We start from the raw sequence: 11100 nt of genomic DNA, 5'->3' as shown, positions 1-11100 counted from the left end.
CTTATGGGACATCACTTTTGTCTAATGCATTAATTGTGTTGTGCTGACAGAACCTGATGTTCAGAAAATGGCATATACCTCAATGCCTTGTGTAGTAAATTGTCTTTCCATAGACACAATGTGACTTTGATACTATCCCAACAAGAGATGGAATCTTTTACTTTTTCTCTTCTATTTGGGCTGGCTCTCTGATATATTTTAGATAGCAAAAAGCAGCAGAAGTGGTTCTGTGTAATTTGGGTGGCCTTAGATCTGCAGCTTCTTCCTTTGCTACCAGGGACACTCACTCTTAGGACACACCTGCCATGAACAAAAGCTCAAGTTGGCCACCTGCAGAGCCACATGGATAGGGTGAAGGAGGACTTAGCTTTCCAATTGAGCCCACTTAGTCTCCAAACACATAATTTTGGATATTCCAGCCTCAGCAGCTATCTGGCTACAACCTGATGAGAGACACAAGCAATTGCCATATGGAGGAAAAAACCCACCCAGCTGAACCCTGGCTGAATTTCTTACCACAGAATAATGAACAAATAAAATGGTTGTTTTGTTAAACCCTAAGTTTGTTAAAACAGCAGAAGAAAACCAAAACATGTTGGAAAGAACACAAGTAACTCAAGTGGGGAATAAGTCCTAAGAAAATAATTTATTACACAACCAAACTATTTTTTTAAATTGCTTTTTTATTTTGTTAAATTTTATTTGTATTCATCAAGTATCTTTAAACTACTATTTCATTGTTTACTTCTATTTCATTTTACTGTTTACTACTTTTCATTTCATTATTTCAGCTTACTATTTCATGCTCACTTTTACCATTATAGTATATATTTGTTCCTATGGGGAAGAAAAATAAAATTACTATCCAACATTGCACCTTGCATCCTACACACAGATGTACCACTAATGATGTTTTAAATGCTTTATATCAGAGGTCTGTACACTCTGTCCTGAGCCAAATCTATCCTGGTATCTACCTTTATAAATAAAGTTTTTATGGAACAGAGCCAAACCATGTGTTTGTGTATCCTTTATGACATCTGTATGCATCAAGGACAGAATTAAATATGACAGAGACTGTATAATCCACAAAATCTAAAATATTTAGTATGTGGCCTTTTACAGAAGAAAGTACATTGGCCTCTGCTTTAAATTATTAGAACATCCTTAATGTATTATTTTGTAAGTAGTCAAGTACTTAATGATATTTGGGGAAATTGACTGGCATTTTTGGCGGGCTGAATTAATTTTTTTTCCATTTAAATAATTTAAAATAAGGGATCTTTCTATCCAAAACTTCATTATCCAACCAGATTTCAAATTCAAATTTAGATTCGATTAGATTTAGATGAGAGATGCCATATTTACCTGGGCAGTTCAAATAGTCAGTTTGAGAATCTAATATAATCATCTTGAGATTTTGTGACTGCTTTTCCTTTTGCATGTCTTATAAAGGTGGTTATATCTAACACTGATGCAATCTAATTAAGTATTTTTCATAAGAGAAGCCTAACTTCTGTGTACAATTATTTTATTATGACAAGCTAGTAAGGTTAGCTAGAATCCCAGGTAAGTGTTAGAAAAACCCTCAAAATTACTTTCCTTGCACCGATTTCACGTGTCCACTTCCGGTTTTGTTTGTTTGTTTGTTTGGTTCTTAAACAAGGAAGACTAGCCCAGAGTAGCCGTTAGTTGACTTGCCAGAGCTCATGATCCATCAGTAAGAGATGGATCCGGTCTCCACAGCTTTTTAGCATTTGCGTATATGGAACAGTAATATGTTCTTTATGAATGAACTCTTAAAAACTGCCATGAACTTCCTGCTGGATAAGCAGCACTGGAAAACAAAACAAAACAAAACAAAGATAGCTTTGCTGTAATCATCAATGGAAAATGTTCTCAAATAAAACCAATAATGAAGTATGCCATGGCGTGGCTAAACTGCTCAACTGACGTATGAAATTCGCTCTATTTGCTTATCTCCCGTGATGGTGCACAATTCTTCACACGAACTTCAAGGTGAGGTGGACTTTTAGTTTCCCAGGTAAAACTTCGCCTGGCTGGTTCAGGAGCGTAGAGATCATACTCGTTGCCTGTTGTACAGATGCAAAGAATCTGAAATCTGAAAGTCGCCTTAGATCACCGTCCAGGTCCCTAATTGAACAGAAGGGAAGGCCTGGGGAAGATCTCCGCTAAACAGCAATACTATATACTTAAAGTTCCTTTGTAGGGGCGGTTGCTTGGGCTTTTTCAAATGTCCCCTTTAAAAAGCAAAAGCAGGGCAATTCCAGGCCAACTGTTAGAAAATGCGGAATCTATCGGTTATATTTCCTTTCCTAGGTTGAGCTCAATTGATAGTTTTGGTAACTATACGAAAGTGAGGCCTCTCCCGTAAAACAAAAGGTTTGAAGGGCGGGCGGGAAAAATTTCCCCAGAGCGGCAACTGAGAGACAAAACGCCTCTCCCAGGCCCCGCCCCCTCATTCCCGCCAATCGCAACAGACGCAGGCCCTTGCTTTCCTGAGCCCGGCCAATCGGCTGCTTCGGCTGTGGGCCCGACGCAAAGGGCGGGGCGTCCGTTGCCAGAGAAGCCACAGGAGGTTACTAGCGCGGCTTTCGTCCCGCTTGCACCAGGGAGGGCACCCTTCCAAAGCAAGCAGTTCTAGGGATTCGCCTGCTTGCCACCTCACCTTGCAGCTCACCTTTTGGCTTCCTTTCTAGCTTTTACCTGCGGCACTGCCCCCTGCGTCCCTCTCTCTCCTAGCCGACCCAGGGCCGGAGAGCACAGGTATACGGCAGTGGTTTCCACTAACGTTCGCTGAGGCGTCATCTTCGCGGCCCCTTTGGACCCTTCCATAGCCGAGCGGCACCGGGCTGACGTCACGGCGGCGTGCTGACGTAGCGGTCGGGGCGTAGGCACGCTTTTGGGAGGGGGAGGCTTGGTCTCGGACCGCTTCCCTGCGGTTACCGCGGACGCATTTTGGGGTTCTGGAGATAAGGGCTGTGGTGGGTCCCGGAAATGAAATGCCTTCACGTCCACCCAGAGCTAAACCTCAGCCCCTTTTTGCCTGTACGTGCCACTTCCCCAGAGTTGACTGCCTGGCTTGGGGAAAAGGCAGCGAGGCTTGTCCTCCTAGAGAAGATGTGGTTCCCAGGACCCCAGGGTAGATCTTAGTTGATGGGCTTTTCCAGAACGAAGCCCTTTTCTGGCCGGCGTTTCCTTGTGAAACAGTTCTCTTACCCAACTGGCTTTCAAGCGACCACCATATAATCTATACCCGATTGTGGTAGGCCCTGGGGCCCCTTTAGTGAAGAATACTATGGGAAGCCTCGGAAATTAAGTCCTTCTCCAGGTTCCTTCTAGGTTTCCAGACTCTGTAGGAAACTCCTTCATGTGTGTGGCCTTGGACTGTCACTTAACTTTCCTGGCTTCAGTTTCCTTAACTGGAAAACGAGAGCAATAATAGTCACTTTGAGGGGTTGTAAAAAAGTGATCAAGTAAACTACAGTGTCAGGTTTTGAGTACAGGTAGTAAGGGGAGCATTTTTTTTTTTTTGAAGATTTTATTTATTTATTTGAGAGAGATGACAAGTAGGCGGGGGGGGGGGAGGGTTGGGGGGGTGGGAAGGAAGGAGCAGGCTCCCCGCTGAGCAGAGAGCCCCATATGGGGCTCGATCCCAGCCTGGGATCATGCCCTAAGCCAAAGGCAGAGGCTTTAACCCACTGAGCCACCCAGGTGCCCCAGAGGTGCATGTTGATTGAGAAAACCATTACCACACCGGGGCTGGTATTTAGGATGTCTATTTCAGAGACAAAGTTTCCCTGTCACCTCACCCATAGTAAGGTTTCAGGTGTTTTTTAATTAATGAGGTGTTTGGAGTAGTTTTAAACGCTACTTGGTTAGTTAAAAGAACAAACTACAGAAAACCTGTTTGTGAAATTAGTTTGCTTTCCTTCTGCTTAGAATAAGAGTGTCATGGTCATGTTCCTAATTCTTCAACAGTTAGGTATCCATTTTCTGCTTCATTTTCTTCTACTTTCATGGTTGATGGGTATAAATAATATGGTTTTTGTATCCAAAAAACCCAAAGGTATGAGAAAGTGGCTTTGTTTATATTGTAGAGATGAATGAGACTCAAGGAGCTGAATATAGCAGTGAGGTTGGTATCTATCAGTGTCAGGTTTTGAGTACAGGTAGTCAATTCTTTTGGAAGTCAGTTGTTTTCCCTTGGGCTCTGGTTTAGTAGTCCTCAACTTATGACTTCTTTGATGATGATTTGTAATGATTCTGTAAAGAACAGATCTTGAAGGAATTGTTTTTAAAAGTTGGTTTTATACAGATAACCGAGGCCTGCAAATAATTTAAGGAATGGGGATTGACTCAGTATGGTTTTTTTTTTTTTTAAAGATGAAAAAATTTAAAGAGAAGACCTGGTGGGAAAGCAGTCCCCAAAACGAGTCAAAGGGGCCCTAAATTTAAAAAAAAGCCACTCAAGCAAACAAACAAAAAACCCCACCTGTAAGTGCTGCTTTATTCTGTTCAAACCTCCCCACAGCTTGGCTGGCAAAGGTTTCTCCCATGTAGAAGAGGCAACTAAGGCCCGCTGTGCTTGAGAGTTGTCCATGTCAGGTGGTTCTAAGGACCAAGAACGGGTGAGTCTGGCTCGGTATTTTATTTTAATATGCTGCCTCTGGGTCAACAAGGATTAGTTAAATTATTCTCAGGCTACCTGTACTCTGAGAAAGAAGAAATAATACTTTCAGGAGATTTTCTTCAAGCTCAGAAGTTATTTTGGTACTTAAAGGGATAAGCTGTCATTTTCTGGAACAGGTATGTGGAGCAGTCCATTCAGATGGGTAAGTGAGGTGTTCTATTTGGGTCACTTTCTCTACTGATCTCTTGCTATTCTAATTCCTTCATTGCTTTTCAAGGTGTTTTTTTTTTTCTTTTTTAATCACCAGTGGAAACAACTTTTGATTGCTTCAAATTTTTTTCTAGGAAAAGAATGCTGGAATTTCATCTCTCTGGGACTTGAATAACCAGTTTCACTGCTTCTGCTCTTCTACCCTCATATGCATGGTCCAGCCTCCAAAATACCACTGAATTTATCCTTTAAAGATGCACTTTTGATCTGTTATTATCTTGCTTAAAATGATTTAATGGTCTGTCTTAATCTTTAGGAAAAAATTCAAACTTTTGAGCTTGGCATGCAGTGACCACTTCCATGTGTCCAGTTTCGTCCTTTGCCACTTGGCCTTACAAATCATGTCCCTTCGTGATTTCCTTCCTCTAGCATGTACTTGATCCTCTACCTAGAATGCCTTTTTCTCTTCCTTTTTGTCACTCCCATTTGTTCTGCAGGACTCTACAGATTCTTTAGTAAACTTTGACTAGTGTGAAGAACAGTGAGAGAGATGAGCAGCATTCCTATATCTACTTTGTGTTCTTTGCTGAATATTTCAGTGAATTTTTCGGGAGAAGCTGTGTGCTCTTGTTTGAAGCCAGTAGGAGCTCGTTTTCCAAGAATTAACGTTTGGCAAAACAAATTGAAATCTTGAGGTTCTTATGCTGTTCTCTTCAGAGAGATTGGTTTTAAGTACATATTTGTCTGCAGCTGGTTCATTTACTTAGCGCAATCTAGTTGCTAAGGAAGGGCCTGAACTGGGATCTTTCTTTTCTCTGACCATGGCCAGCATTACAGTCCCTGAACAGCCATCTCTCAAATGCTTGTTGTTGGCCAATATGGAACATACTTTAGTGAGTGTAGCGGGGTCAGCATAAACCATGACCATGCCTGGAAAAAGCTTTAAGTACATGCCTTTTTGATAGGGGACTGGTAAAGTCATCTCTGTATAGGAAATTTAATTCTTTAAACATTAAAATATGTTTAAATTGCCAGTCTTTAGGTGTTTGGTTATTAAATATGTGTGCAGAATATGTGTCTTTGTTTCAACACCAAGTTGTACAGAAGTATATTTGTCAATTGGCAGTATATTCCATGTAATTGAAAACATTTTCTTGCAAAACATCTGCTTTTCTATAGAAGAATACATTTGGCTCACTAAAATGATAGCATTTTTTTGTAAAGGTAGGAGTTTTTATGCTAAAGAAAATTGTTGTTCAGCACACATATGTTTTTAGTTATAGTATTGTCACAATACACAAATGTGGAGTGCCTTGGAAACTCCGAACAATTTTTATCCTGGAAAATATTTCTAGATTATAAGAATATAATTGTTGATAATTCCTATGGATATATCTGAGACTTGACTTACATAGTTCTCTATGTTTTGAGGAATCAGTAATCAAGGTAACATTTCTGAATGTTGGGCTAAGAGTCATTCTAAGATCTCTGTTTTTACAATGCTTTAATTTTATTTGTTTACCCTTTATGGTAAGACACAGTTACTTTTTACAGGTGATGAAGCAGAAAAATGTAGTATTTCATCTTGTGATAAAACTTTTAGAAAAATTGTATAAATGTTGCCAGTAGCCCCCAGAGCCAAGTAAGAACTCATTTAAAAAATGCTGATACCAAACTGACTACCAATTGAAGAACCCTAATCCCCTTACAGTTATTTTTGAACTTTTATTCAAAACATAGGAAACATTTTTCTTTTAATGATTCCCCCAAAAGCTAAATCAATGAAGTGAATAAGTAAAAAGCAGCTGCCTTTATTCATCACATTAACTGCTCTAAGCCTTGAGTCCTCTCCTTCAATTACTGCTTGGCTTTGATAAGGCTTGTGGGGACTAAGGATTCAAACGTAAATAAGGTATTCTTTCTTTAGATTCCAGTGTGCAGAGCAACAAATTTTAAGCAAGTGAATGAATGAAAGATAAATACCAGTTCCTCTGTGAGTGGGGTAACTGTTGGAACCAAACGATAGTACTGTTGATTGCAGTGATTTATTTAGATCATATTCTTCTTCATCCTTAGGTTTGGTTTTACATTTGATTTTTTATATCCATCTATTTTTAATTCTTCTTCAATTCCTTAAGACTTCAGATAGCTCAAAATATTGTTATGTCCTACTAAAAGATGTTTCATATTTGCACCATTCAAGTAGATCATCTTAGATATCTGTAGGTTAGTTGGCAGTTTCATTTGTACATGAGTTGCTGGTATTTAAAAAATATTAACATGCTTCTCATTGGTCTGTATCCTAAATATTTGTTTCTGAAGTGTATAGAACCTTTAGACAAAAATAGATGTATTTTTACAGACACTTTCAAAGTGTCATTTAGAACTATAAGTAATTTTCAACCTCTAATTCTTCATATCTAAAGTACTGAAAATTCCTGAACAAATATATAAGACAGGTTTATAAAAATAAATTACAAAGAGGTAAAATATCTCTGAAAAAATGCACAAGATATTAAATATAACATTTGATTTTGTATAAATGTAAGATGTATAAATATAAGTCAGGAAGACACAATATATTAGAGTTTTGAAAACACAGCCTTAATGATTGCTGAACTACTATTTCATTACTTAAAATGTAACAGTTCTGAAGAAATTCATTGAGTATTCCTGTTTAAAAAAATGATATCTCTAAGTTTGGGTGAAAACAGTTGTTTAGTTAAACTTAGAAGTATTTGTCATCTGCCTATTCGTTATCACCAAAAAATACCCTAGATTGAGCTGGAAAATGGGAATAAATCAATTTAATTTTGTAAATTTTGTAAACTTTCAAAAGAATAGCTTAATCTTCTTGTAGCTATTGTTGCCAGATACTTTGAAAAATATATGAAATTTCTACTGTTCTAGGCATACATAACATACATTTCCTATTGGGTAGATATAATGAAACTGAGGACCAGAGTTAACCATAGTTTTTATATTTTTTTTCTAGTATGACTGGATTAAGTTATTGTAATACTTCAAGAAATAGATTAATAAAAATTTCTACATTCTTGTGGTTATGTAGAAAATAAGCCTTTTGGAAACTGTGGAATTGGCAATTGTTGAATGGTTGTGCAATGGAATTTTGATAGTTTTTAAATTAGTATCACAATGAGTAGCAGTTATAATTTCTGTTTTGTCTGTAAAATATTATTCTTTATACATGTTTAGGATTTTTATCTTATAGGTTAATGATAGAAAAAAGAAACTACTGAAATGATAAGTTTAATAACTAAAATATTTCTTAGCTTTCACCTTATGAAGAAAAGTTGTGGAAGCCACCTATAAATCCGTTTACCAAGTTTATGGAGAAACCTGCAATTGATAGAAGTCATTCAGAAGAATTATGTTCTCATTTTACAAGTACACCAGAGGACGAACATTTACCACAAGCTGCCAGTGAAAGTCATCTCAGCTGGTATTCTCAATTATAGCAGGGGATATCTAATTTTCTGTTTTTAGCATTTCATATTTTGTCCATACTGTTAATTATTTGAATCAAATACAGCATTCTTTCAATAATAACTTCTTCAACTCTAGCAATTCATATGTTTATTTAAACTGATTACAAATCAGTACTCGTTTAGCAGAATTGGTCTAGTTTTTTGGAATCTTAATGAAATCAAATAAAAATGAAGGCCTTAATTATTGAAAGTTATTAAAGTATTAAGCCTTATAGCTAAGGTAAATGAAAATAGAAATACTGTGGAATTTTGGAAATGTAGTTAATGAGTACTAATTCACTGTCATTTGGAGTATTGCTATATAACAAATACCTGTCATATTTTGCTATCTCCTTTAGAATAGGGAATACATGGGGGTGCCTGAGTAGTTCAGTCAGTTGAATGTTCAGTTCTTGTTTTCAGTCAGGTCATATGTCAGGGTCCTGGGATTGAGCCCCATACTGGACTGCACACCAGTTGGGAGTCTGCTTGAGATTTTCTCCTTCCCTCTCCGTCTGCCCCTCCCCCCAAATAAATAAAATCTTAAAAAACATACGGAATATTTATATGACTCATTGCTCACTGAGATGACAGTCTTTTTTTTTTTTTTTTTCCTTTTAAGATTTTATTTATTTATTTGAGAGAGAGAGAGAGCACAAACATATCTGCTCCCACAGGGAGCCTGATGCAGGGCTTGATTTCAGGACCTTGGGATTGTGACCTGAGCCAACAGCAGATGCTTAACCAGCTGAGCTACCCACGTGCCCTGCAAAATGACAGTCTTAAAACACCGTTATTGTCACTGTTGATAGTATAGTCTAGCTTCTGTTTAACTTGTAAATGACAGTGATATTTGGTCATATATAATCATTTGACTTTCTTCTGCCCATGGTTTTTAATAATGGGCAACTGTTATTTACAGCCAACATCTTACACCCATCACGTTAAGCCAGCTGTAATTAAGAACACAGTCTGCTTTCAGACATAGCCTCTAAGATCCCATCAGTTGTTGATGAGCCATTATATTATGTTTTGTAAAGAAAGAAAAAAACTGCCTATTGAACAGTGCTTTTTTTTTTTTAAGATTTTATTTATTTATTTGACAGAGAGGGACATAATGAGAAAGAGAGAACACAAGCAGGGAGAGAGGGAGAAGGAGAAGCAGACTTCCAGCCGAGCAGGGAGCCCGACTGGGGGCTCGATTCCAGGACCCTGTGATCATGACTTGAGCCGAAGACAGACGCTTAAGAACCGAACCATCCAGGCACCCCGATACGAGCAGATATGTTTGTGCTCTCTCTCTCTCTCACCCCGATACGATGCTTTCTTATGACTTATTTTATTTATAAATATTGAAAAAGCTCCTTCAGACTTAATTATACATAGATTTTGACTTCAAATAACTCTATGCTTATATAAGAATAAAATATAAATGAAGTAAAGTAGGGTATTCTCAAAATTTTCTTATACTCAAAATCCGACTCTTCTGAGTTATTTTTTGACTCAGAGTTGTCCTAGCTATTAAGAGTATTGGTGATGTGGCATTTCTTAGGAGCATCTCTAACTGAAATAAGATTTACTGGTGCTCGGCTCTTAGAATATCCAGCAAGCCTGTTTTGGAGTCTTGCTTCTGGAATGTTGCTAAACATTCCTACATCACCAGCTTCTTCAACTCCTCCATGATCCTCGATTCCTAGGATTTAAAAAGTGCTACACCCCATTTCAGGTATTCTTGAAAGTATTGGCCACCTTTAAGTTCTAGGCATGTGCAAGAAAGAACTTACGGTTGCTTCTTAACTAACAAAGATTACAAGAAGCATCCTGATTTCAGGATGTAAAAATGTGACCAAAGAGATATCTCTTACAATGACACACAGTAAGTAGTGTCTAGGTAATTGAGAAGGCAAATATTAATAGTTTGTTTTGAATAATGATGTATTATAAAGCCAAGCATGAAGGATTTTTGAGATCTCGAGAGCTTTAGTTTTTCGTGTTCTATTTGTTTAGCTTATTTGTTCTTCTGGAGGAATTTTTGGTGAAGGACATGAAAGTTTCAAGAAAGCATTAGGGAATAAGGTCTAGAAAGACAAATCTTTTGGGTTTGGAGAAGAGAGAAGATAAGGAGGTAAAAAAGACATAAACATATTCCCACAAATCATTTTACAAACCAGAAAAGAGATGTTGAACAATTACAAACAGCACAGTGAAGCATTGCTGTTGGTGGTTTTTGTGTGTTACATATCTAAATGTTAAAAAATTTTTCTGTGTATATTAAGTATAGAAAAATAAGGGAGTATAGGAAAAATTTGATACATTTTTAGTGACAACTTACTGTTACATTTTGGAGAGCAGTTTGTGTAACTGATAGTTACACTGTGTTATATTTGCATAAAAGTATAACTACTTGATGTGACAGATTTAACTTAAATTTTATTTGTATATATATAATTAGTCTAAAGCAGGACATCCTAAATGAAAAGACTGACCTGGAAGCAACATTTAAGGAAGCTGAGTTGGCAACCTGTTCTGTAGAATTACTTTTGCCATTATTTAAGAATACCATTGAAGATATTAGTTTTGAAAATGTGAGTATCTGACTTGTGAACATCTAATAAAATGTACAACAAGCATGATACTCGGGATACATTAATTGTAGTTATATCTTAACATAGTTATGGACACATACTGGTTTTTGATCTAAAAAATTGAAGGTTTATCAGTCTCCTATGTCATTAACTGAAATTTTTT

The 11100-nt window shown here is 37.4% G+C and overlaps 1 protein-coding gene and 1 long non-coding RNA gene across 10 annotated transcripts in view; one reads left to right on the top strand and one right to left on the bottom strand.

Moving 5' to 3' along the window:
- Positions 1-308: 308 nt before the first annotated feature.
- Positions 309-2878, bottom strand: LOC131809122 (uncharacterized). The gene is made up of 3 exons (XR_009345061.1): positions 2702-2878; positions 1955-2093; positions 309-1837 (listed from the first exon to the last, which is right to left on the bottom strand). It is a non-coding gene; the product is annotated as an uncharacterized LOC131809122 (long non-coding RNA).
- Positions 2559-11100, top strand: part of ODF2L (outer dense fiber of sperm tails 2 like) — a 63724-nt gene continuing 55182 nt past the window's right edge. The window contains exons 1-4 of one of the 9 annotated variants that reach the window (XM_059135743.1): positions 2559-2787; positions 4556-4652; positions 8158-8327; positions 10805-10937. In XM_059135743.1, coding sequence (XP_058991726.1) covers positions 4623-4652; positions 8158-8327; positions 10805-10937 — 333 coding nt within the window. In that variant the 5' untranslated portion in view covers positions 2559-2787; positions 4556-4622. Of the gene's footprint in view, positions 2788-2854; positions 3070-4407; positions 4653-4686; positions 4857-8157; positions 8328-10804; positions 10938-11100 lie in introns of those variants that run through there. The other 8 variants (XM_059135739.1, XM_059135735.1, XM_059135736.1 and 5 more) reach the window with 8 other exon arrangements.

The sequence above is a fragment of the Mustela lutreola genome, chromosome 10 (genome assembly GCF_030435805.1).
Source record: "Mustela lutreola isolate mMusLut2 chromosome 10, mMusLut2.pri, whole genome shotgun sequence".
Taxonomy (NCBI): Eukaryota; Metazoa; Chordata; class Mammalia; order Carnivora; family Mustelidae; genus Mustela; species Mustela lutreola.
Note: the sequence above shows the minus strand (reverse complement) of the source record. Positions and strands in the feature narration are given on the sequence as shown.